Source organism: Daphnia carinata, chromosome 8 (genome assembly GCF_022539665.2).
Source record: "Daphnia carinata strain CSIRO-1 chromosome 8, CSIRO_AGI_Dcar_HiC_V3, whole genome shotgun sequence".
NCBI lineage: Eukaryota > Metazoa > Arthropoda > Branchiopoda > Diplostraca > Daphniidae > Daphnia > Daphnia carinata.
In genome coordinates, this window is record NC_081338.1 from 6,834,458 (window position 1) to 6,859,876 (window position 25,419).

The 25,419-nt window shown below is 41.2% G+C and overlaps 3 protein-coding genes across 3 annotated transcripts in view; 1 reads left to right on the forward strand and 2 right to left on the reverse strand.

Moving 5' to 3' along the window:
* Nucleotides 1-17,971, forward strand: part of LOC130700521 (ras GTPase-activating protein raskol-like) — a gene marked incomplete at its 5' end in the record, with an annotated part of 37,793 nt that extends 19,822 nt beyond the window's left edge. Inside the window, 8 exon segments of the mRNA XM_059496681.1 lie at nucleotides 9,419-9,570; nucleotides 10,613-10,710; nucleotides 13,364-13,618; nucleotides 13,755-14,006; nucleotides 14,009-14,173; nucleotides 14,265-14,413; nucleotides 14,487-16,330; nucleotides 16,414-17,971. Of these exon segments, the coding sequence (XP_059352664.1) occupies nucleotides 9,419-9,570; nucleotides 10,613-10,710; nucleotides 13,364-13,618; nucleotides 13,755-14,006; nucleotides 14,009-14,173; nucleotides 14,265-14,413; nucleotides 14,487-16,330; nucleotides 16,414-16,971 (3,473 nt within the window).
* Nucleotides 17,972-18,171: 200 nt separating this feature from the next.
* Nucleotides 18,172-21,356, reverse strand: LOC130700179 (b(0,+)-type amino acid transporter 1-like). The gene is made up of 13 exons (XM_057522195.2): nucleotides 21,252-21,356; nucleotides 20,798-20,883; nucleotides 20,585-20,646; nucleotides 19,983-20,030; nucleotides 19,675-19,908; nucleotides 19,492-19,617; nucleotides 19,328-19,427; nucleotides 19,217-19,261; nucleotides 19,040-19,163; nucleotides 18,873-18,976; nucleotides 18,703-18,799; nucleotides 18,488-18,637; nucleotides 18,172-18,412 (listed from the first exon to the last, which is right to left on the reverse strand). Exons 1-13 carry the CDS (start codon nucleotides 21,267-21,269, stop codon nucleotides 18,179-18,181), a joined length of 1,428 nt encoding a protein of 475 aa, XP_057378178.2. The 5' UTR covers nucleotides 21,270-21,356; the 3' UTR covers nucleotides 18,172-18,178.
* Nucleotides 21,357-21,858: 502 nt separating this feature from the next.
* On the reverse strand, nucleotides 21,859-25,392 carry LOC132087712 (b(0,+)-type amino acid transporter 1-like). The gene is made up of 15 exons (XM_059496688.1): nucleotides 25,240-25,392; nucleotides 25,041-25,163; nucleotides 24,589-24,670; nucleotides 24,428-24,489; nucleotides 23,806-23,853; nucleotides 23,483-23,716; nucleotides 23,295-23,420; nucleotides 23,138-23,237; nucleotides 23,034-23,078; nucleotides 22,845-22,968; nucleotides 22,680-22,783; nucleotides 22,511-22,607; nucleotides 22,298-22,447; nucleotides 22,067-22,235; nucleotides 21,859-21,984 (listed from the first exon to the last, which is right to left on the reverse strand). Exons 1-15 carry the CDS (start codon nucleotides 25,292-25,294, stop codon nucleotides 21,932-21,934), a joined length of 1,572 nt encoding a protein of 523 aa, XP_059352671.1. The 5' UTR covers nucleotides 25,295-25,392; the 3' UTR covers nucleotides 21,859-21,931.
* Nucleotides 25,393-25,419: the final 27 nt, after the last annotated feature.

Below are 25,419 nucleotides of genomic sequence, written 5' to 3' on the forward strand. Positions count from 1 at the left end.
CAAACGAAAAAAAACAAATTTAGTTTTCGTAAACAGTTTGTATTTCTGAAAAGACACTCAACAATTTTTGCACACCGTAACAAATGGCCGTGCGTCTGGACAGTCCCTCAGGCTCGGTCTCTTACCGAAGACCATCGACCAAAATGCAGACCAATAATGGATGGTCTACTTTGGGACGATCGACGTCTCGCCAATTGCAACAGACGCCGGCGATCAACAACAAAACGATGACGTTGAGACGTCATCGAAGCCGGAGCCGCAGCGCCGCGTTGCATTGCCTTTCCGTGCCCGAATTATCGTCGGACGAGGAGGAAGAAGAAGGCGAAAGAAAAGAGGAAGCCGAAGAAGAAGAAGAAGAAGGAGAAGCAGACGATTGTTACTGCTACGCTGATTGGCATCAGCAGGAGTCGTACCAGCCGGCTTTGGTGGTCTGGACTCCCGGATTGAATCATCCTTCCAGCACGCCCATCAAAACGGCCACACTGCGCTCCGCCCTGCGCTCATCCATCACCAACAACGGTGACTAATCACATATGATTCACACACACAAAAACATTCCACCTTTGATCAATTCGACTGTTTATTTTGTTTCTTTTCACTTGAAATTTAACGTCCACTTTGATCGCGTATGATAAGCCCGAAGCCGTGATAATGTCGGCAATGAAGCCGTTGAAGAAAAACGATTGTTTTTTTTTTTTTTTTTTTTTTTTTAAATCCCGTCCTGATTGTGAAATGCGTCAAAAGAGATTATTGCAATGTCGTGAGATGGATTGACAGACTAGGGGGGGGGGGGGGGGGGGGGAGGTTTGAAATTTCTTGTTGGCGCGAGTTTTTTTGTTTGTTTTTTTTTTTTTTGGCTGAAAGCGAAAACATTTTGTTTGAACGAAAACTTGCGGCAGTCTCGCCGCTTCTTGTCCTTGATATCAAATGACATTCACGTGCACGGCGCGTGTGGTTAATAGATTTTACATGTCATTTGTTTTGTTTCGTTGTTCTAGTGGTCACAAGAGAGGTGTCTTCCAATCTACCTAAAGGAAATGGCATTGAGGTTTTTTTTTTTCTATCTGTCCTCTAATGTTCGCACGACTTCACTTTGCCAAGTGACTAATAGCCACACACACACACACATTAAAATTAAACAACAATTTCCTCGGGTTTTCGGGAGAGGTATTTAGGTAAAAAGCCCTTCAATTGCGGTCTTTTGGAGGAAAGGCTATTGATAAATGATCACATTTGTTGTATCGAAAAATTAAGAAAAAAAAAAATGCCGTTTGATTCAGTTGCTATTTAAATGCCGAGACAATTCACCTAACGCCAAAAGTTTTCTCTGCGTTCAAGCGAATCATAAGAGCGTGTCGGTTTCCTTACGATTCACGGCCGAGTGCGCGTTCGTGGGTACTAGGCCGTGAGAGATTACTCCCCTCTAGTATTTTTTTTTTTTTCTTTTTCGTGCTGTATATTATTCTGTGCAAGTCCGTCCGTGTGTGTGTGTGTGTGTGTAGCTCGTCCTCCCCCTCTATATCAACAAAAATCAACAACTTCTTTCTACTTAGTCGGTGTTAAGTGTTTGTTAAGGACGGACTTGCTGCGCAAAGCTGAAAACAACTACCGATATTATTTAGTTTTTTTTTTTTTTAAAGGTAAATACAAAAAAAAAAGAGAGAAAAAGATATTTCCCAGCTTGTGCCAAGACGTCAAGGGCCAGGAGCGAAAAAAAAAAAATAAAATCCTTAAAGTTCTATTTCGAGTTACGCGTGTATGTGTGTGTGGGGGGAAACTTGCTGGTGTAAAGTGTCGGCTCACGAAAGTCTTTCCTTCTGCGCTTCTGTGAATGTATAAATATATATTTATAGTGTATAGAGATGCGCCAGTAGCAGTTCAAACGTCTTATTTTCAAGCTTTTTTTTTTCTCTCTCTCTCTCTGTCTGTGTCTTTATTTTGAACCAAGCTGCCAACAGATGCTTGCCGGTTTCTTGGAGAAACGACGCATCCCATTTTTTTTTTTTTTATTTCTGTTTTTTAATGCAAACAATTTTTGAGTCGTAAAAAAAAAAAAAAAAGACATGTTTTTTACACGACATTAACTTAAACCGAATTTCTCCGATTGCGTCCACAACACGGCACAGCTGTAATGGCTATATTTTTGTTTATGCGAGCGCGCTCCCCTCTTTTGCGAAAGACAATTTTATTTTTTTTTTGTGTTATTGGGTCGTTTTTCGTGTTAAACGTCTCGACTCTTCCGCCCATTCGTTTTCTTCTATACCAATTTCGTGGCCGAATGGATGGGTTGATCCCTTCCCCTACGGCCGCATCTATAAAAGATTCATATTGTACATCTCACGAATTGGAAGTCATTTTGCATCTGGGGGGGGGGGGAGGAGGACGTACAATTTCTTTTATGGGTTAAATGTGACTCATTTTTGTCCCTCCCCCTACCGTTGCGGGATTGAGGGGGGGGGGGGGGTTTGTACTGAAAATTTGAACGGCCATAAGTTATTCGGGATAATTGGACTGTCGGGCTTAAAGAAACTGTATTTGCCCTATCTGTGGTTCATTCGAACTTATTTTTTAAAAATTAATTTTAAATGATTTAAAGTTAATTTGTTTTACATGTTTGCGCAATTGATTTTCTTTTTCAAATTTAAATAAGGGGAAAAAAAGGGTGGGACGGAAGGAGCTTTAGATTTATGATGTTTTCCTCCTTTCTACCTGCGCGGTAGGTTTTTTTAAGAGAAGCGAAATGTCATTGGCCTAATGCATTTCTCTATTCAAAAGTCAACCTGTAACGCACGTTTAGCCGAATGTTTTTATTCGAAAAACAGTCACAAACTGTTTATTTATTCCCGCAAAGAAGGTGATAAATTGAAATTTTCAGGGCCCCTTGTGTCCGTGCAATCCGATACATATTTCTCCTACTCCCGTCCAACATGTTTTACGATGATGATTGTCAGTTTTAAAAGCAGGAAAGAACCTTTTCTTTTATTTCTTAAAAAAGCCTAATCTCTCCCTAAGGCGTACCATGAAAGAGAAGGAAGTGTCAGCTATACCGTTAGGGTTTTTTGTTATAGATGTATCTCTTTTAAGTTTCTTTATTGCCACGTTCTACATATAGCACTATGCCGTTTCCAACTCAAATATGAAAAAAAAAAGAAAGGAAAGAATGTTTCCCTTTCTTTTTTATTTTTCGGGTTGGATCATTAGGGATATACGTTAGCATATCCGGTTTCCTTTTTTTTTTTTTTTCGGTACGTTGTACTTAATTCGAGTTGGTCGAGATGCGGTTACGTTTTACGGAACGAAAAAGAATCACGGCGGTTGCGGTTGAGAGAAGCGGAAGTGGCGAAAGTGCTGCCATCCTCATCGTGTGTGGATACCACACCCTACTTTTTTGGGTTTTTTTTTTTTTATACCTACGGTTAGGAAAAAGAATTATTATTATTATGTTTTTTTTTTCCGGTGTTGTTTGAGATTTTGATGAGCTCCGAGTTTGAATAATTTGACAGGCCTCGCGCCGAACCGCAAATGACTGCTCCTTCAAGGCGCTCGTATAGCACTCTATCGTGCGCGCGTTCATGTTTCACGCTTAATGATGGACTTTTTTTGTGGGCTCGGCGATGGGTGGCGGTAGTGGCTTTATTGTTCCGACCGATCCAATCGTTGGTTTCCCCTCTTGTCTTGTGTTCTAAAGAGCGAAAAAATTAAAAAAAAAAAAAAAAAAAAAAAAAAACAAACAGGAAAATTCTTCGTAGGTTCGTTGTCGGTAGGCGGAGTTAAGACACCGTATTTGGCGCGAGTGACCTCGATCTTGTGACTAATTGGTTATGGTTAGTTGCAGCACTGGTCAAGCATTGGAGAAAGAAAAAAAAAACAAGAAGTAAAAATAACAATAAAGGTGAAAAGGCCAACCAGTGTACACGTCGGCGATGTCGATTAACGGGTTGTTGCTGTTTTACCTTTGAAAATAAGAGATCCTGTTGAAACTGCCATCTAGCGACTGCAATTGACATTTTTTGTTTTGTTTTTTTTCCCTGGGCGCGTCTTTTTGTCACAACCCGTATTTGAGCGGGAAAAACCGGTTGACACGAAAATAGCCTTAGGGCACGCACATTTCACATACTAAGTGAAGAGAGAACCATCGCCGCCATTGCCGCCGCTTTTTTCGCCTCTACCCACCGTTTGTTCTGTCGTGTCTTTTTTCAAAAAAAAAAAAAAAAAAAAAAAAAGAAAGAAAGAAAGACGAGAAAATAAAAACGAAAAAGACGTGGGGGGATGTTAAAAGGTTTTTCACAGTCAGTGAGAAGAGAGAGGGGGAGATGAAGAGAGAGAGAGGGGTTCCAGTGTGTCAGGACGACCGGTTCCACTCCTTCAACAAACAACATCCCTGGCACAAAATTTTTTTTTTTTTTTTTTAAAGAAAAAGATGGAAGGGGCGTGTAGTGTTGTGCGTAGGTAAACAGAAAATAAAAAAAAATGTATAAAATCTTCCATCTTGATAATCATTTTTTAAGGCACCTTTTTAGTAGTGAAGAGATCGTCCATGAAGTCAGACCTTCCTTGTTTTTTTTTCCCCCCACATCTTTTTGTGTGTGTTATTCCCTCCACGCACAAAAAAGACGAAACATATAACCCACATCTTATTAGGACGTATCTAGGCAAGAACAGACGGCCCCAAACTGTACTTTCTTTACAACCATCGATTTTTTCGGGTAGCCTAGTGCATTGTTATTGTTTCTTTTTTTTTCCCCCTTGTAGTGTGACGAAGAAGAAGGGGACGTGTTGATTTAGTACACAACAGTTTGAGGTTTTTCTCAGAGAAAAGGGAGCCTCCAGAGGGAGAGAGAAAAAAAAAAAAAAAAAAAGAGCCCCACACACATGTTGAACCGGTGGAGGTGGGGGGTAGTCGGTAGTCGTCCGTTGGTGCCATCAGTCTGTGTCATGTTCTACCAGTGGTCAGTCGTTGTGTCGTTGGTCTCTTCGATGTTTCTGTTGGATAGCCATTTGCCTGTTCAGTTTGGATAACTGAAAGTTTTCGTGTTTTATTTTTTTTTTTTTTTTAATCTCGTTTCCATGGATACCAAGTGAACTTTAGCAAACAACAAGGAAAGAACCGAGTCACACGCGACAGATTTTCCGATCGAGGTGACCAATTTGGAGGGAGGAAAGGAACAAACAAAGATGGCGGAGAGCAATAGCCCGCAGCAGCAGTACGCTAAATCGCGTTTGTCGCGCATGAGAAATGTTCGTGCTAATGCAGCCGGAATGCTTAGACGAGCACCTAGTTTTTTACCTGAATCGTCTAATAGTCACACCAACGGAGTTGGTCACGTTGCGCGCAATTCGGTTGGTCGTGTCGGTGGTGCAACCAAATTGAAACGCAGTAATTCATCCTCGTCCACGTTCTACGTTCAATTGCCTTCGACAGAGCGAAAACATTCGAGTGCCTATTTTAATCGATTCGACGCTCGTTCTTCGTGTCATGCCCAGCAGCGGATTGAAGGAGAATCTGGCCATGATTCAGACACATCCGGATGCGAGTCAGGTACAGAATAGCAGACGACGTTTTGAAAGGGAGACACCATTTTGTTAAGCGTTCTTTTCGAATCTGGTTGGTCCAACCCTCAACCGGTTTCTTTTTCTTTTTTTCAAACCAAAACAACAAATTTAACTTTAATTTGATTTGAATCTTTGATCGATGCACGTGTAGGATTGGGGGTGAGGTTGGTGCTAATCAGTTTTTCTCTGCCCATACACATTTATTTTCCCTTTCTTGTTTGTCCTTAGAATTGAAAATTGGTTGGGTAGAGAAAGACTGGTGCTTGCCTGTTATCTTTTATTTATTTATTTTTTTCTTTTTCAATAGGGAAACTAATCTCTTCACCCTCTCTCTCTCTCTTGTGCACCCACCTGTCAGCTGTTTTTTGGTTTTGGTGGGATAACAGCTCGCCAACACCCTCCAAAGAAAGATCCCTTCTCCTCTATTCTAGTTTTCTATACCTGTAACAGAGAGTTTTCGAAGAACTAATGAGCCAAGTGTGGGCACCAAAGAGGGGATGGTGTTATTTTTCTCTTACAGAATAGAGAGGAGGATTTACTATTACGAAAAAAAAAAAAAAACCCTTTAGGTATTATGCATCCCCCCTAAATAAAATACGAGGAAAAAAAGAAATCAGACCCACATCAAATGACATAATTTTTTTTTTCTTTGAAAAAAAAAAATGGTGTGGCCCTGATTTTTTTTTTCTTCGCACTACGGTCATTGCATTCCGGAGCCATAAGTATAGAGTACCTATTATACAGTAGTAGTTTTTTTTTTTTTTTTTTACAACACACACACACACACACACAAAAAAAAGGTAACCGTAACGTTACGGCCCTGTGGGGAACAAGAAGATGATTCGCGGTTTTCCTTTTTCTACGTTTCTTTTAATTCTATTTTTCCTGATGCGGCTCACAAATTTTTTTCAATGTTCTTTCTTTTCTTTCTTTTTTTCCGAGGCCGACTGAGTATACCCAAGCAAAGCCTATTATCTTATCTAGGCCCTTTTTTTCTTCTTCGGTTTACATCACAGGAATGTTCACGATCTCCGGATGAAATCATCCGTTTAATTCCATTGCATATACAACAACGAAAAAAAAAAAATAATAATAATAAAGAAGTACCGATAGAGTACACTCCTTGTAAATGAGGATGTTGAACCATTCAGGATGTTGTTGGTAGAACCTCTACAAACGAAAAAGAAAAACAACCCCAGGTGGTGACACAAACACACGAACTTCGCATTGTTTTTGTCTTCCTTCTTCTTTTGCTTTCTGCCGGGCGTCGGCCCCCAAGCGGGCGTTATTGCGGCACGACTTGCCAGAGCTTGTGTAGGATGCAGACTATTTATCCATTATTATATTGCAAGAACACAAGAGCCTCCTTTTGGGCTGTGTTAAACACGAATCGACTCCGGTCATGTGAGAAGCTAGGAAAAAATCGCCTCCAGGTGAGTCAGCCCAACCCATTGGGTTGTGTTGGGTGCCTTTCGGGAGGCTTTTGGCCGGGCCGCTCCTTTCGATATCGCTAGACAGTTGGCATCGATGCTGAGATCGTAACAGTCGCTTCTATTTTTTCTTCTTCAAAGAAATGTGTTGTGGTTGTCGTTCTTGGTGGTGTGTCTAGTGTTTCAAAACGAGACTCTCATCCCGCCAAAAGCAATCCATCATTCACGCCACTAACAACAAAAGCAAGAAACAAAACATTGATAACACATTTGTGATCAAATCCTCTCCTCTCTTTTTTTTTTTTTTTTTTTTTTTGAATGGAATTCGTTTTGGTGATGTTTCGTGACTGGACACTATGCGTTCCCATTGGACATTGCGCAGTAAGTAGGCGAAATCAGAGTGAAACTAGACGCTAACCTTCGACTCTTTCAATAGCAACGCCTGTAAAGAAAAACGGGTTATGTTTGTGAATTACGTTGATTGATTTTTTTTTTTTTCTTGCCAAAATGTCTGATTTGAGGACGGAAAATTTGTTTCGTGTTGTTGTTTGACGTACGGACAGGTTCTTATCTATTTCGAAAAACGGATAAAGAAGAAAAAAAAAAAAGGTCACAAGAAAAATCAAAAACGAACGATTTTTTTTTTTTTTTTTCGGGAATGCGCGACGGTTAGAGACCCCGTAGGGCCCGTGTAACTGTAGATCGTCTTTTTTTTTTCATCCCCTCCCCCGTATACGTGTCTAGTAACAATTTCTCCGTGTTATTTTTTTTTTATATAGAATTTTTTTTCTTGAAAATAAAATGGATTTATTTTTTAAAAGAAAACACGATTAGGGAGAGATAAGTCGTTTATTCGACGCTAACAATAGGTCGATCAATTTTTTTTTTATCCCGCTACAATTTCCCGTGCCCACAGTCAACCCTCCCGCTGTGTCCCGTCTGTTACTCTTTTTTTTTTTTCTTTTCGTCTACAAATATTTAAATTTTCGAGTGAAGTTTTTTCTTTCTACGGGATTTTTCATTTGATCCACTTCAACAACGAAATTCCATCATCCATCTCTCCGCAACAGATTATCCCGCAAAGTATCGGCCGACACACACGTGAGGTCAACCTACTTTCTCTATCCGACAAAAACAAAAACAAAAAAAAAAAAGCTGAAACCCCCTTTTTTTTTTTTTTTTTGAATAACAACGAAAATGCGTTTCTTGTAGTGTTTACCTTTTTTTTTTCTTTCCCCTCCGTATCTTTAAGGGTTGAACAAAATGTTTAGATTTATGCATAGGCACACACGCATTTATATGTATCCAGCAGCTGGAGAAAGAAAATGGCTATTAAAATCCTTCGGAAAAGAAACAAAAAAAAACAACAAAAAACAAGAACCGTTGGAACGTTCAACGGGCCTTGGCTTCTTTGCGATAAATTATTTCGAGACGTGCGGGATGTAGCGGCGCTTGTTCTTCGGGACTTGGAAGAGGCGGAGAGTCGACCCTGAAGCTGCGTCGTTACCTTCTTTTCATCTTTGTTTAACATCTTCGTATATTTTTTTTTCTTTTCTTTTTTTTTTTTAACTATTCCGAAAGAAACGCGGACAGAATAACAGAGTTAGAGAAAAAAAAAAAATAATTTTGTTCGAAATAGGTTTTTTTTTTTTTTTTTTCTTGGGATTGAAACCCCCAACGAGCAGGTTCTATCTGGTTCCCTTTCATTAACTCTGATGAGTATGCGAATGTAAAAACAAAGATCAACTGGTGTTCCCTCCTCTCTCTCTCTCTCTCTCTCTCTCCAGCATTTCGTTCGTTTTTGTTTTGATTTTTTTGATTCAATAATGACCCGGTCATTATCTTTTATATGCACTTCTTTACCTGTCTCATTTTCATGGCAACAATGAGTAATAACGTTGCCGCCCTTTTTTTTTTTTTTTTTAAATAATATTTCTTATCAAAATCGAGCGGACTGATTTGAAAGAAAATAGTGTTGGACATTTTTCTTTTCTCGACGAGTCGTTTGAAGTAAAGAAAAATGGAATGTACATCTTGTTATCAGCCAATTCTTTTGTTACTCCGAAAACATGCGCGATATGGTCCCCCTCCATTTTCGCATGATTGCCCGTTCTTTTCTTTTCTTTTTTTTTTTGTTTTGTTTCCAAACATATTTTTGCCGATTGATGGATATCTATGTTGACCGATAACAGAAGCGGCCCGATAGCAACTGATAATTCCTTTCTTCATTCAAAAAAGAATAAGAGTCATCTGGCACTAGAGGGGGGTCTATTGCCCATCATTTTTAACGGCAATTGGCGATTGTTTGATGAAGAATGGGGGGGGGGTCCTTTTTAAATAACTTCCCTTCAAAAAAAAAAAAAAATGTAGATGTTTTACGATCATTATTATATATATGTGTATTTATGATTCTGTTTTTTGTTACTCTTTAACAGATACATCGTACGAAAAGGCTTGCGGAGAACGTCGCGGGAGCGCTCCAGTGACGCCCGTCTTGCCGACGGCCAATCCGGCCAATAACGCGAGCAGCCACGGGTTCGGCCCACGTAACAGCATGGATTCTTCCTCGACTCCATCACGCTTTGCTGTAAGTTTAAAAAAAAAAAAAAATTCCACTAAATAATCACACCCAAAGTTCGTTTAAGAATATCTAAGGTACCCCCCCCCCCCTCTTTTTTTTTTTATGTATTCTTAAATCGTGTGGGCTAAAAAAAAAAAAAAACAAATTGTCGATAATCGGTCGTCGAAGACAATCGTGACTCGTTAGGTTTGAAATCACAATAAAAACCGCACACAATACGCGCGCACTATAAACATTGCCTTGTGCTTGGGATTTTCGTGTGTTCCCTTTCGTAACACGGGACATTTACGTACGTACGGTGTTTCAATCTTCATTGTAAAAAGACAAAACGAACGGGGTTTTTTTTTCTCAGAAGAATTTCTTTTCCTTCTCAGTGACCACTCCCTCTACGTAGGCATCCTACACGAACGTCATCCACCACATCCCGTTTTGCGTAACCTTCTTTTTTTCTCTAACAAATAGAAGTTTATTCGCTGCTTGTACATTCTCGGTTAGTCGTACGTGGGCCATAATCGCAGACGAGTTGTTGGTTGATTTGTTTTCTGTGTCTTTATCTTTTTATCTTGTTAAGTTTTGTTTATTCTTTTGTTATCTATCTTCATGACATATACGCTCCATTTTGTGCTTTTGTCTTCTGCGTAGTGTCGAAACGAAAAGAAAAATTGAGCGTAGTAGCCGTTGGAGTGTCACGATTCGCATTGCTTCTTCCTCTTCGTTTGAGTGGCACACCCTCCCCCGTGTGCGTAGGTGGGCGTAGGTGTGCTAAAGGGAAGGGGGTAAAAAACAAAAACAAATTTTGAATTCAAACTAAGCATGAAAAAGAATTGGCTTCACGTCGCAGTTGAAGATCCATTAAGACGAGCAGCGAGTGCAGCTCTTTTTGCCCCTCCTCGCAGATTCGTTGGAGAACCTTCTCCAATTGAAATCCATGGTCTAAATTTATAATTTAAAAACCCATATATATTTTTTTTTTTTCGTTTGCTTCCGGCGAAAAAAAAACAACAACAAAAAGTTAACGTTTTTTTTTTGTTTGTTTGTTTGTTTACAGAATTTCTTTTCGAAGCGATCGTTCAAGTCGAACCCATTGAAACGCACGAAAAGCGTCACCAAACTGGAACGAAAACGGGCCGTTCTCGACGTCAATCCGTAAGTGGCTTTGCACGATACTATACAAAAACAACAACAAAACAATAAAAAGGAAGTGGATTATTATTTGTTTTTATAAACAACTGGCCAATCAAAACAGTACTATTACCGAAATCCAATACTAATTAAATCGAGTGGTAGCGATAGTACCTTTTTTTTAAAAAAATAAAAAAGATCATAACAACAATCGGAATGTTATGATTCATGAGCGGAGCCGGGGGGGGGAGAGAAAAGCTCGGCAAAGTTTGGAGGACCCTCTTCCGGAGTTAAATAAACGATCGTGATCGATGATGGCTGAAAGTTTTTGCATGCGTCAACAGTTTCGATTTCGTTGGCCATCGACTGAATCAATAAAAAAAACGAACCCACCACATCGTTTAGATGGTCAGTTTTGTCCTGCAAATCGAGATAAAAAAAACTTCGGTCCTTTTTTTTTTTTTTTATCGTTCACGACAACGTCATTTGCATTTTTCGCCGTTTCCGCAATGTATCACGATTTTTTTTTTTTCGCGGAATTTTACTCCCCGCTAGATCGAGCTGCTATGCGCAGTAGCAGATCGATGGTTTCGCTTCATCCCTTTTATCAATTAGCTTATCTAGCGTTAATTTCGAAAGTTGCATAGGCAGCCCCAGTTGGTAGGGAAAACTTCGTTTTTCTCTATATCCCCCCCCCCCTCCTCCCCAACGTTTGACGTCTGTCGTCTAATTAAAAGAAAACAAGCCCCCACTTTTTTTTTTTTTTTTTTTTTAAGAAAGACCTTCGTTACCAACCAAAAAGAATGGATAAAAATAATTCGATATCGCATCTGCCTTTTTCTTTTCCAAGATTAGTTTGACTGATACTGAAGTTCTTCCGTTCTTATTTACCCTGCTCCTGTTTGTCCCTCTGTTGGGGGTTGTCATAGTGGGCGGGTCCCGTCTCAACCTTTCAGTCGATGTCGAGCAGTCACAGCGAACAGAGTCGTGTCCTCTCAATTTGGCCCCGAGTGTTTGTTTTTGAAAAGAACATGCCACTACCGTGTAAAAGTGACATCATTTTATTGCGTGTGTCACACCTAGCAATCAGCTGACATCGTCATCATCAAGTGGTTTACTTTTTTTTTTTTTTTTCCTATTCGAACTGGAACAGACAGCGGTTTGTTTGGGAATTTCCTTAGCCCATTGAAAATAACAATCCGATGACTTAGACACAAGTGTGAGCCGGGAATTTTCCAAACGTTCGTGTATTTACGCGTGACGCATCTTGTGAGTGGGGTGGGGGGGGGGATAAACAAGATTCGGTCCTATGTGTTAGTCGTCCACACCTGCCGTGACTCTCTGTGTGTACTTTATTTTTATTTTTATTTTTTTTTTTTAATTCTATCCTTGTGCGCTATATAAAAGAAACAAGTGGCCATTACGATCTCAGGGACAGGGGGTGGAAAAAAATCGGCAGTGCGCAGGCATTTATCGCTAGTCGAACATGACGGCGCTAGGTCGGCTGTACCGTCGTCTGCGTGCGCGCTTACGCAATTCCAAAAGTATATTTCGCTGGCCGTGCCATCAGAAAAGGTACATAACATCACCCGTAGTCTCCTTTCTGTTTTGTTTTGTACGATCCATCATCCCCAAGTCTCTCTTTTATTTGTTCAAACTGGGCACACACACACACACAAATAAAAAGGGTGGGATGATGAATCCTTGCCCCGTTTGATTTGCTCTTTCCTACCCCCACTATCGAAGATCCTTTGAGCTGCGCCAAGAAAAAGCTTTTTGCCTCTCGCCATTTCAGATGATTGTTATTATTGAACACAACACAGAAAGAGAGAATCGCATAGATGATGGAAAAAGAAAGAAAATAGGGGGGGGGGGGGAGGCTAACGTCATCAGTGTGTAGCGGTAATTGTTGGAGTCTTTCTCCAGAGAGTGGTTTCAGTTGATTCAATCACACCCCAGAGGTTGCAAGGTTTGATTTTCTTTTTTTTTTCTTTTTATTCAGCCTCCCCCACCCTCCCATCATCTCACATGACTTTTATTTTGCCCCGAAGGTCTGCACGAAACGTTACGAGACTTTGACACTTAAACGAAAACAAAAAGATTGGATAGCAAATTCGCTCAAAAGATTAAAAAAAAAGAAAAAGGGAGACGTCGGGATTTTATGTCGTACGTAACAAATGTTTTCCCCTATTTTCAATGCAGTTCTATCAGATAGGACGATCGGGTTACACACACCTGCGTTTCCGCCCCCTTCCTAATTCGCTATTCAAGGACTCGTTCGGGACAGTTGGTGTATGGACGTTTCGAGTTTGCGAGGACACCCAGACTTAATGGATTTCCTCCCCCCCTCTCGCGTCCTCTCCACTCCCCCATCGTCGTGTGTGTGTGTGTGTCTGTGTCTGACGAAAACGGAATGCGAGCCGTGAGCGAAAACTGACCAACTAATTAACGCATTAGTTTAATTGCCCCTCGTGTGTTCTTTTGGTGTTTGACGATGGGGGAAGGTTGGACACGTGGGCGGAATTACTGTCGTTGTTGGTTGACGCATTATTTGACATGAAACATAAAGTGCTAACTCATTTAACAGTTGTGGGGTAGTTAGAACAAAGTTTGAAATAGATTACATGTTTTCATTTTTCTTTCTCTTTTTTTTTTTTTTTAAATGATTTGAAAACAGAGTGGGTTTGTCACGACTGAGGACGTCACGCTCACACGAGTCGTTGCTGTGCGGGCCTGGCGGTATCGGTGGCTCGTCACCCCAGAACGCTGTCCAGACGGTGGATCTGTCATCGTCCGAATCGGGTGATATCGGCGTCAAGCAGCTCCACCAGTCCGTGCTCGGCGAGGAACATTGCCTGCAAATCACAAGGCCATCCGGCAACGTCTACATCGCCTGCTCCAACGCTGAGGAGCGTGATCGATGGCGCAATTGGTACAACTATTTTATGAGACGCTATTTATATATATTCTCCTACAGCGCCACCACCTTTTATAGCTACGAATGAAATGAACTTTCGTGTGTGTGTCTTTCTCTCATATGCAAATGTATTTTTGTTTATTTCTTGCAGTTTAAAGAAGACGATTCAACCTGTTCAGGAACACGTTCGAAGGACTGACAATTCACTCAAGATCTGGATTCTAGAAGCCAAGGGAGTTGCCAACAAGAAATGGTATGCATTGAATGAAGTTGAATCATTTTTTTTTGGGGGGGGGGGGGGGGGGGGGGGGGGGGGGGGGGGGGGGGGGGGGGGGGGGGGGGGGGGGGGGGGGGGGGGGGGGGGGGGGGGGGGGGGGGGGGGGGGGGGGGGGGGGGGGGGCTGGCCGAAGTGATCGGCGGCATCGTCGAACACGCAGCTGACAGAGATTGCGAAGTCGATCCGTTGAAGGTCACATCGCCGGCCATGCTGGCCAAACAGCAGGCTCATTTGCGTGCCGTTGTCGAATCGTCATGGAGGTGCATCCTCAATTCCACTCCTTACTTCCCTGCGTAAGTTTTTTTTGTACTAAAAATAAAAAATCAAATGACCGATGGTTCCCTAACATTTGACGTTCGGAAATATATAAAAATACAAAAACAGGGAATTGCAAGAGTGTTTCTATACTTACCGCCAACGTTTGGCCGGATTTGGCCGTGAAGAAGTCGCCGATCATCTCATTTCTGCATCAATCTTCTTACGTTTCCTTTGCCCGGCCATTCTTTCGCCTAGCTTGTTCGGCATCACGCGAGGTGCATCTTAAAGTGTTGAAACTTTGAAGGAAAACGCTCATTCGTTTGTTTTGTTTGTTTTTTTTCGAAACAGAATATCCGAGCGATAAAGCTGCCCGCAACTTGACGCTAATCGCTAAAACCCTGCAGACGTTGGCAAACTTTACACGTTTCCAGGGTAAAGAGAACTTTATGGAATTCATGAACGATTTCTTGGAGAAGGAAGCGTCGACAATGAAGCAGTACCTGAAGGAGATCTCCAGCCCCCTTTCCAAAGATCAGTGCTATTCAAAGTTCGACGATTATATCGACGTTTGCAAGAACCTCAGCATCTTGCACACGCTCCTCACCGAGAGTTTGTCCAAAGTGGCGCCGCTGAGTCAGCGAATGGAGCGGCTCCAGCGCATCCTCGACGGTATTTCGTCCCATTTGTCTCAGCCCGTTACCAGCATGCCGCCGTATTCTCGCCAGACGAGTATGCCCGTCCCTTCGGCCAGCGTCGTTACGGTCAACGGACATCGTAATTGCAACAAGATGGTTGACGTGGAACGGCCTGGATTTCAGAGCCTGCAGCGCAACGTTTTCCGTTTCAATGACCCGACTGTCACGTCGGTGACGGTGTCCGGCAGTGCCAGCACCAACGGCCACCATTCGCAGCATTCTGGAGCCGATGGAAGCACGTCGCCGAAGGCTTCAACCCTTCCGCGAAATGCACATCTCATGACGCCACCTGTCACCACGGGCATGAACGGCAATCTGTCTGCACCCGGACGTAGGACGGCCATTGATTTGACGACGAGCGATGATTACGTCATGTTCAGCGCGCTCAACCAATCGGCCGACCAATCTGGAGGGCCTTCGAGTGCCCTGAATACGCAGCAGCAGCAGCAACAACAGCGTCAGACGAACGGCCACTACGTCAGCACTGGCGCCACCTCTTTCAATGTCAAAAACGGGTCGGCCAAGTACGAACGGGTCCTGGGGCTTGGTCCCAACAAGCAAGCCGTCGCCGCCGCCTCGGCCAATGCTAATCTAGACGAGTTTATCGATTCACTTCAGTACGTGGACGAGAGCCCGGATGGCCATTCCGGCGGAGAGGGAGACAATAACACTCAGGGTAGTCAAGTGTCCATTTCGCAGCTGTCCACTGTGGCCAGCTCTGGTTATCAGAGCTTCGCCTACAGTCAGAGCTCCAGTCCGGTTGATCCAACCATCAGCAACGGACAGGATCCAGCGTCCAACAATATGAACGGGCACAGGTCGACGTCAAGTGGCAGTTTCCGCAAGGCCAGCGCCGCGTCCCCGACGATCACGACGGCCAACAACAACGTTAACGAACACTCGGCCGCCATCGCCTTCACCAACCCCGTCTACAATTTGAGGAATAAACCCACCACTCCGCAGCCCCGAGGCTATTCGTCCGCTTACGGCTACGACATGAATCGGACGCCCAGCTGCGAGGACGTCCACCAGACGGTAATGAATGCACCCCGGGTCACGCTCATTTCGAATGGGGGCGGATGCGGTAGCAGCCCCAACAATAACAGCCTCAGCAGTGGGACGATGTCTCGAACGAGGATCTCCAGTTCTTCGTCGGATTCGACTTCGTGTCTGACTACGCCCCCGCACGAGAGGCGCTTGTTTATATCGACGGCCCCTCGCACCAACCCGCGATGCATTTACCCTTCGCCCGTCCCTGCGCAGCATCAAGTGTCGCCCGTCGAGGGCAATAACGGCGGCGACTACGTGGCCATCCGTCGTAAAGGCCGCAAATCCAGCGTCACCAGTACGCAAAATTCACGAAGCCGCATCTACGATTCATCTTCATCCGATAGCGATTACGATCAATTGCCGTCGAACAGGTTCCGCGATCGTAACGTGAAACGAGGCTCTAGGATCGCCTTGGATCGATTCTCCAATCCCAAATCTCTAGACGAGGTATTTCGTTTTGTTTTTAAATAAAAATGATTTTCTTGATTTAAAACCTTCCTTTTTCTTTTTTTTTAAATTTTTGTTTGCAGTACGAGAAAGAGATAATGGATTTACGCAACGCGATGGAATCTCTGCAGTCTCGTCTGAGCCGAGCTGAACAGCTGTATTTGCAAGGAGCCATGCAGGCGGCCCTGGCCGTGAAGGAACGCGAGCTAGAAGAGAAGCGTCGCGATAACGAATCGCGTTCTAGTTTATCTTCGTCGAGGTATACACCGTCGCCGATAATGGAAGGCCAAGCGTTGGACGAAGTTAAGGACAACGGTCAGCTAAAATCGATGATTACGCGACTCGTTTCGCTCGAGGAGGAACTTCACCGCGAGAAACGCAAAATGGCCGACAAGCAGAAAGTGATTGAGGCTCAGGTGCAGACCATCCAAGCGCTGGATGCGGCCAACAATCGCCTGCTCTCGGCCCTGGCCCAGCTGCGCAATTACCAACCGATCGAAGCGACGGATGAGGATGAACGGAACCTCATGTCCTTTGCCCGCAATTCCTTGCCTGAGCCCGACTACGGCGGATCAGGGTCCTTGTCTTTGGCAAGACGGATACTGGCCGACCTGGGCGAAGTTCAGAGCAGTTCTTGTTGATCGAGAACATTAACAAACTGTTCAACGTTTTTTTTTTTTCTTTCCTTTCGTATTAATATCACTATTTATAGATATCAAAGAAAAAAAAAACAACAAAAATTACCCTATATATATTCATCAGGTTTTTTTTTTTTTGAAATATTGATTTCATTCTGTTTGCATGTTTATTTCTCGCTTTAATTTGACGTTTTATTAATGTCCAGCTCCATTCGAAGTGTGAATCAGTTCATATATCGATTGGAAAGCGGTGACGTATAAAGAAATTAACATGTTGATGAAACCATGGCTCCACTATCATGTTAGTTTGCATATGGAACGCGAACGTTTCAGTTTACCAAAGACGGTGAATGCCCTAGTTCAAACATATTCTCGTGACCCTTTCTTTCACCCGCCCCACAAACCTCGTTTATCTTTTTTTATTTTATCGTACACTCGGTAGAGTTGCAATCTTTATGTGTTGTGTTTGTTGGACACAATCTCTATTCAATCTCTTTATACGCAACGCTTGATCACTCGCCATGTATCAAAAAACAAAATTACGACAGTTAAATTTCCTCTCTTCTTCTGTCTTCTTTTTTTTTTCAAATGTGTATGTGTTTCCTCTCCTTTTTTTTTGTGTTAATTCAGAAAACTTTAAACCCAATAATTTACACAGAATCCCATTCGAAAAAAAAAAGAATTTTCCTGAAACTGGTCTATCCAGGATTTACATTCGCTGTTTGTGTTTCGTGTATATGTGTTTGTGACAGTATGTTTGTACAAAATGTCATGTGAAACTTGAATGACCGAAGATAATTATTTGCGATCCACATCGAAATAATTATCTTCGTGTTTCTCAATTCACGTGACCCTCCGGTATATAGTTATCTTTTCACATTCGATATAAATAATATAGCATTTAATCGTTTTGATGGATAACAGGAAAAAAAAAAACATTGTGTGTTGTATAATCTTATGAATACGATATGGAAAACCTAAATAAAATACTGCGTTCAATATACCACAAGAAAGGTGTCTCGGCTTGTTTTGCATACACGCAGCTTAATTGGATTTCAAGGTAATGGCGGTGAAAACTTTAAACTTTTCATTGTAAATTAACATTTATTTTTTCTCGTTTCAGTGAGATGTCGTCGGAGCCACGAGGAGAAGTTTCTGCATCCAAATGGTGAACGAGTCTGGTGGAAGGCAAATTTAAAAGGAAAGTTATTCAAAACCCAAAAGCCGGAAAGTGTTGCAACAAATGGTGAGTCATGATAACAAGATAAATCTCACCCATTCCCGGAACTCTTTTCTTGTAATAGACGAAAGGCACGTAGAATATAAGGCCAGCCAGAATGAATAGAAGGACGTAAAAGTATTGCACTTGCGGGGCCGCCGCGATGGGCGCAACGACTAGAATAGCTGATACCACCATCACGATAATTGGGATGATAATGGGCACCTGAATTTTTTTTGTTTTTAGTGAGAATCGATTAACAAAAATCAAGTAGAAAAAAAGGGAATTTTCAATACGCACCTTAATGGGTCTGTGTTCGTCTTTTTTGGTGAATCTCATGACTATGAGGGCTACCATAGCAGCGCAATAAAAAATGGAAATGGCGAAACCGAAGAAATCAATTAGCGTCCCGATATCTCCCGGAATAATCATTAGTATTCCTAGTAGACTCTTAAAAACAAAATAATCGTCTTTCAAATCCGAATGGTTAGCTATTGAATTATGGAGGTACTAACGGTCAACAGAGTCGGGGCAACAGGTGTCTTCTTTTCAATGTGAATGTAAGATAGGAAATCGGGAGATTGACCTTCCCTTCCAACTACGTGAGAAACCCTTTAGAGTAAAAAAAAAAAATACTCGAATCGTTAAACATTTCAGAAGCCAAATTGCGTGTGATGTCATATACCTTCCTGCAGCAAATAAGGTTCCGTTGGTTGTACCGATAACCGACACAACCACTCCGAGTGGGATCAGGAAACTAGCAGACCCCAAAACTACATTTCCCCAGTCCTAACGTTCAAATATTTTTTTGAAATTGAAAGGGTTTCGATTTAGAATGCTGTGCCCACTCACCACAGCCACTACGTCGGAAGAGATGATTTGTTCTTGCGTTAAAACAGTCAAGTACGAAACGTTGATGAGCACGTAACAGATTGTTGTTAAGGGAATAGCGATTATAATGGCCAACGGTAAATTCCTGAATTAAAATTCCAACATGATTTGCTTCATTAGGATTTTTCATTGACGTACCTGTAGGGATCCTTTAATTCTTCCGTGATGAAATTTAAATTGTTCCTTGGAACAAGCGAAAGAATTAATGACTTATTGTCTGCGTCATTAATTGTTTCCCGTTTTACTTACCATCCGCTGTAAGCCCAAAGCCCACCATAAAATGCCGTGGCTATTTGACCAAACGAAGACGCTGATCCTTCGAATCCAATTTCCAAATTTTCCGTGTATCCTACGACATTATTTATGCTCATTCCGCATAACGAGGCTGTTTAAATTTAATGAGATAATCGTACCTAGTCCGAGATAGTACAATCCACCGCCGATTATGATAGCGATGGCTGTCAGCTTTCCCACCGTGAAAACGTTTTGCACGCTCGTTGCAGCCGATACGGAATAACAATTGACGAAAGTAATGAGACCTAAAGATAATTTGCCAGGGAAATTTTAAATTTGTGGGCATAATAATATCTTTTTACCTATGCAAATGGTGGCCAAGAGGCGATCAATCACGTACGACAGATAAACGTCGGGGCAAAAATTGATCGCCGTGAGGATTGGAGAAATGAAATACTTGGCAAACGAAAGGGACAGGATCGCAACTGACGAAGGGTTGATCAAGAAAACGGTGACCCATGCAAAGATAAATGCTAATATTGGACCGAAGAATTTGTGCATATTTCCGAAAGCTTCCAGAAAATAGATATACTCTCCTATTTTTTTTTTTTTAGAACCCGCATTAAATTGACTTGAAGCGATTAACGTGACGTGCTTAAACACAACTCACCGCCGGATTTAGGTATCAAAGTTCCAATCTCGCAGTAAGATAGGGCACCTAAAAAAGCACACAAAAAAAACTTGTTTCATCTGCCACAAGATAAAATTATGATTCAGTTGTAGTTTTCTTTATTGTTTGAATTTTCTTCGGGTTGATGGGGTTCTTTACTGACGTCATTCCTGTCACACAAGACAATCTAAAGCCAGCGCCTAGTGATGTCATGAGCCCAAAATCTTGTTACAAGTTAAATCTGCATATCCGTAGGTGATCTCGGACGTTCCTTTATTTTCGTTAACGATTACGCAAGCTCGTTTCGGTAATATTATGCAAATTACGATAGAGGCCATAATGGCGTTGAAACTTCCCCCAGAAATTGCGACAAAAGAGAAAATGTAGAAATTATGGGAACATAAATATTCCAACCCACATCCGTCATCTTTTTTTTACGCTTATCAGACAATCGAGGATTATAAATCCACGAGTTTACCACGTACATTTTTATATGACCGTCGTACTTTGGAATCAATTTCAACCTCTAGGTTTTGGATGTACCAATTTCAAATAAAGACTGAACAGTTTTGTTTGTCTTTTTTTTTTCAAATGAAATTTACCCAGTAAAGAGTAGAGGCCACAGGCTGCCCAGAGGACGAGACATAAACCAGGAGATCCGGCACTGCGTAAAACAATATTGGAAATGATTTATTCAAAATTTTTCTCAACTTCCTTGTTAATGGGCTGCTAGTTTTTTTGTTTTTTTTTGCCCAGTCAATTTATGGCGAGCTATTTGAACTTTGTGGGCCGTTAGCCAAAATAAAAACGCATACTTTGCCAGAAGGCTCCCCGCTGATACGAAGATGCCCGAACCGATCATCGTTCCCACGATCAGCGTAACGCCACTAAACAGTCCAACCTCGGAAAACATGCTGTGTTATTTATCAATGTTTTTATTAAACTAAAATTTCTATTATTACGTCATTAAATGGTACTATTCACACACATAGAAGCCAAACGGGAGTTGAACGACACAACGCTTAAACGATGTTGGGAGTGGTTAAGCAAATTCTTGTTGGTGGTACATTCATTAACTCGATTTAGGCTATTTTAGTTTGGCAAGAAAATGAGTGGATGCGCTATCGTCCGGCTAAACCCATCGTCATTGTTTTGATAACCTACAGATAGTGTTGCATCCATTTTTGGACCCACATAGCACAGCGTAGATGTCATTTTCACGTGTCACGCATCTAATATGTAAAAGGAAAACGAGAACACATGGTTTACCTGTCGTTTTAGCCGCATGTCATCGTTGTCACTATGGCTGTTAACACTTTTAGTTGAGCTATTGTCATCGTTTTTTGCTAATGCCGATTGACTAGTTTTGTTTGTATCGTCTGCTAGGCCCGTGAGCAGAAAGATTTCATTTAAATATATTTTTAATCCGACTGTGAAAAGAAATTAAACAGTAACAAACCGTGAGACGAACGCTGTCTTGCAACCAAATCATTTTCTGGCACCCGGTTTAGAGTCATCGTTTAATTTTTTTAAAACTCGACGTTGAACAGGACAAAATAATTGTGTGTTTACTTAGGATAGAGTAGCACGTTACAGTGAGTTTTCAATTGAGTTTATGGCTAGTTTTATTCGACCATAAAGGAACAGCGTCAATGAAGAACTAGATGGGACTTTAAAAAAGATTGGGTACTCATAGGTGTATTGAAGGCTGGCCTTTAATCGTTTTCAAATACTTTGTGGATAATCTGCTGTGCCAACGATATCAGTATTATGTACTGTATGCCCGGCTCGGTTGTAAATCGCTCACGAACATCTCACTTTTCAATCACCGAAATAAAGGTACGCAATTCGCCTCAACCACTATTGAAATTCAATATACGTTTGAAAATTGTATTCCATATTAATGGTTGTTAGTTCGCTTCAGGGTATCAGATGCTTTCTATTTCCAATTAGGTAGTTGGAGCTACCTTTAGAGTTTTCTGAAGAAACACAGTGAACGACGCTGGACAAACAAAACAAAATCATTACACGTCATGAAATAATGCGATAAACCACGAAAGAGTACGACAGCTACGTGTTCTTACCTATTCTAGGTACTGTCTTCTTGTAATAGACGAAAGGTACGTAGAATATCAGTCCGGCGAGGATGAAAAGAAGAGCATAAAAATACTGAACTTGTGGCGCTGCTACGATTGGCGCAACTATTAGAACAGCTGAGACTACCATCACGATAATTGGGATGATGATGGGTACCTGAATGATTACGTAAATAATTGATCTCCAACATCACTGAAATTGCTAATCAAACATGATGCCTTAATGGGTCTGTGCTCGTCTTTTTTCGTGAATCGCATTACAATCAGCGCCACCATAGCAGCACAGTAAAAGAGGGAAATAGTAAATCCAAAGAAATCAATCAACGATGCGATATCTCCTGGTATGATCATCAATATCGCTAATAAACTCTGAAATAAAATTAACAAGCGTTGTTTTACCAATCGTGATTGAAAATGTTTTTGCAAACTTACGGTTAATAAAATTGGAGCGATGGGTGTTTTCTTTTCTATATGTATGTAAGATAGAAAATCAGGAGCGTGACCTTCTCTCCCGGCTACGTGTGAAATCCTTGGAAATTAAGAAACAGAACAAAAATTAATAAAAAAAGGCAATAGTGTTTCAAGTTCGTGATGGTTTTACCTTCCTGAGGTGAAGACCGTTCCATTCGTTGCACCAAATATTGACATTACTACTCCAAGAGGTATGAGGAAACTGGCAGGACCCAACACTTTAATGCCCCAGTCCTTGAGCATTCGAAGTCATTCGAAATTGTTTTTCAAGTTTAAAAAATCGTGTTCAACTCACCACAGCAACCGCGTCTGAAATAATAATTTCTTGTGGCGTTAGAACCGTTAAATATGAAACGTTAATCGATACATAAAGTATGGTTGTCAACGGGAGAGCGATTGTGATGGCCAACGGTAGATTCCTCCACACAATTTTAGAAACAATAATGTTAGCGAAATGTGTTTACTGTCTCGTGAATTGTCGTACCTGTATGGGTTTTTTATTTCTTCTGTTATGTAATTCAAATTGTTCCTTGAAATTAATAAAATATTAAAATGTCATTAATCTATTGTAGCTGGAATTTCATTTACCATCCGCTGTAAGCCCAAAGGCCGCCGTAGAATGCGGTTGCTATTTGGCCGAATGACGTAGCTGAACCTTCAAAACCATTTTCTAGGTTCTCAGTGTATCCTGAAAAAGTTTAATGGCATAATACTGTTTCGCTACCTTGAATTGGTAATACGATACCTAAAGCGAGGTAGTACAATCCTCCACCAATAATGATGGCGATTGCAGTTAATTTTGCAATGGTAAAGACATTTTGAACCCGTGTTGCAGCCGTCACGGAATAGCAATTAACGAAAGCAATGATACCTATAAATAATTATATTGGTTGAAACGTGAAAAACGCATAATACTTAAATATCGATTATTACCTATGCATATGGCGGCCACCAGTCGATTGAGTACGTAGGACAAGTAAGGGTCGGTGCAAAAGTCAATTGCAGCGAGGATTGGAGTGACGAAATATTCTGCAAATGACAGTGCCAGAATAGCTACCGATGAAGGGCTCAAAAGAAACACAGAAACCCAAGCATAGATGAAGGCTAGCATCGGCCCAAAAAATTTGTTTAAGGGCCCAAAAGCTTCGAGGAAGTAAATGTATTCACCTACGTTGCGTAATCGAATATTATGCTTAAATGTTGAACTTATGTAATATGCAAAATTTATTGGTAAATATTCGAAAACAATAACTCACCACCGGATTTAGGTATTAAAGTTCCAATCTCACAATAGGCTATGGCGCCTGAAGAAAGTAGAAAAACAAAACATCAATTCAACGTCTGGCAACTCCAAAGATTTTCTACGAGTTTCGAAAGGGAAAGGTAGGGGAACAAAATGGTTTTCACTCTCAACCTTTGCCACCATTTTCATCGTTTCAACGTCGGCCAGCCAACAATTTAGTTCTATTATTCAACAGTGAGGTAAGATACTTTATTCTGTTTTTTTTTTCCTCGTTTTACGTATTTTCGATAGTTTCTTTTGAGCTGGGTTTCGTGTAAAACAAGTTAGACCCCCCTCCCCCCACAAAAGTATGGCGCATGTTGCAGCACTGAGTAGAATGACGTCATCAGCCCAACATGAAATGAGCTTTTTAACGTAAATCGCAGATACTGTAGCTTTTGATCTTTTATTTTGCAACTTTTGGTTTTTGTCTACCAGAGCCCTAAAGGCATAATTGTTTAAAATTGTTCTGGAAATGTGGATTAGCCTAGAATTTAGCGTCAGCTGACTGAGATTTTCTTTCCCACTATGTAACGTTTGAACATTGGAAACAGCCAATGCCGTTTGTAATTTAGTTTTTTCGCTGATGACCTTACCTAGTAATGAGTAGACGCCACAGACACCCCATAATATGAGGCATAAACCAGGAGACCCTGCACTGAGCAAGTGAAAAAAAAGGAAAGCATTAGAACAACGTTCTTTGTTTTGTGCATTTGTTTGTTGTTTTTTTTTTGCGACGAAAACAAAATGCTTGTACCTTGCAAGGAGATACCCTGGTGACACAAAAATACCTGAGCCGATTATATTTCCAATCACGAGAGCAACCCCACTAAACAAGCCTATCTGAAATCAGATGTTAATTTATTTAAATTGAAGGTGAAATCCAGGGCTAAACATTTTTTTTAAATTTTAAACTTAGGTTACGTGAATCGTTCGAAAATGGCTAACTAAAATATGAATTCTGTTCTAATCATTTGAACGTAGAGAAATGTCTGCTATCAGGGCTAGTCCAATCAAATCCTCCTCAAGTGATAATTAATAGATTGTGGTTAGTATCCCTATCCATACAGACTACCAAAGGGCAAGGACGAATGCTTTTTTTAGTTTATCTTTTTGTCAGTCAATGCACAATCTGTTAATTTATTAGCATTTTGATTTTTACTGAATGGTATAAATTACACTGCGAAATTTAATAACTTCTAATGAAACCCACCTTTCGCTTCATCCGCATTTCGTCCTTGTCTTTTGAAAAATCACGGTTCACGCTATCGATGCTTTTTATCCCGCCAGTCCCATCGTTTTTTTGCAATGACGAATCTTGCGTAATCCTTTCTTTTAATCGCCAAGTTTTGTGGGGAAAAAAGTTAATTGCATTTACTAATTTTTAAATATATTTAAGAGTTGAAACCTTCAGATGTGCGTTGGCAAATGGAATCAGTTCCCGCACTTTCACCCACGGTCATTTTAAAACCAAATAATTACAAAAACACGATGTGGTTTAAATTAGAAATAGACCAAATTTATTTGAAACCGCGCCCGTTGAAACAATCCCCACTTGCTATGTGAATACGTTCCACTTAAATCAATC

Excerpts from the sequence above, each read along its gene's own strand:
- LOC130700179 (XM_057522195.2), bottom strand. Across the intron at positions 20,647-20,797 it reads GCGGGGAGCCTTCTGGCAAA|TGCCGGATCTCCTGGTTTAT; the intron begins GTATGCGTTTTT and ends TGTTTTACGCAG. Across the intron at positions 18,638-18,702 it reads TTGCCCCGACTCTGTTGACC|AGTCTACTAGGAATACTAAT; the intron begins GTTAGTACCTCC and ends TTTGTTTTTAAG.
- LOC132087712 (XM_059496688.1), bottom strand. The coding sequence starts at position 25,294 with ATGACCGTGGGTGAAAGTGCGGGAACTGATTCCATTTGCCAACGCACA. Across the intron at positions 24,671-25,040 it reads GCGGATGAAGCGAAAGGTGG|GCTTGTTTAGTGGGGTTGCT; the intron begins GTTTCATTAGAA and ends GATTTCAGATAG. Across the intron at positions 24,490-24,588 it reads CCAGGGTATCTCCTTGCAAG|TGCAGGGTCTCCTGGTTTAT; the intron begins GTACAAGCATTT and ends TCACTTGCTCAG.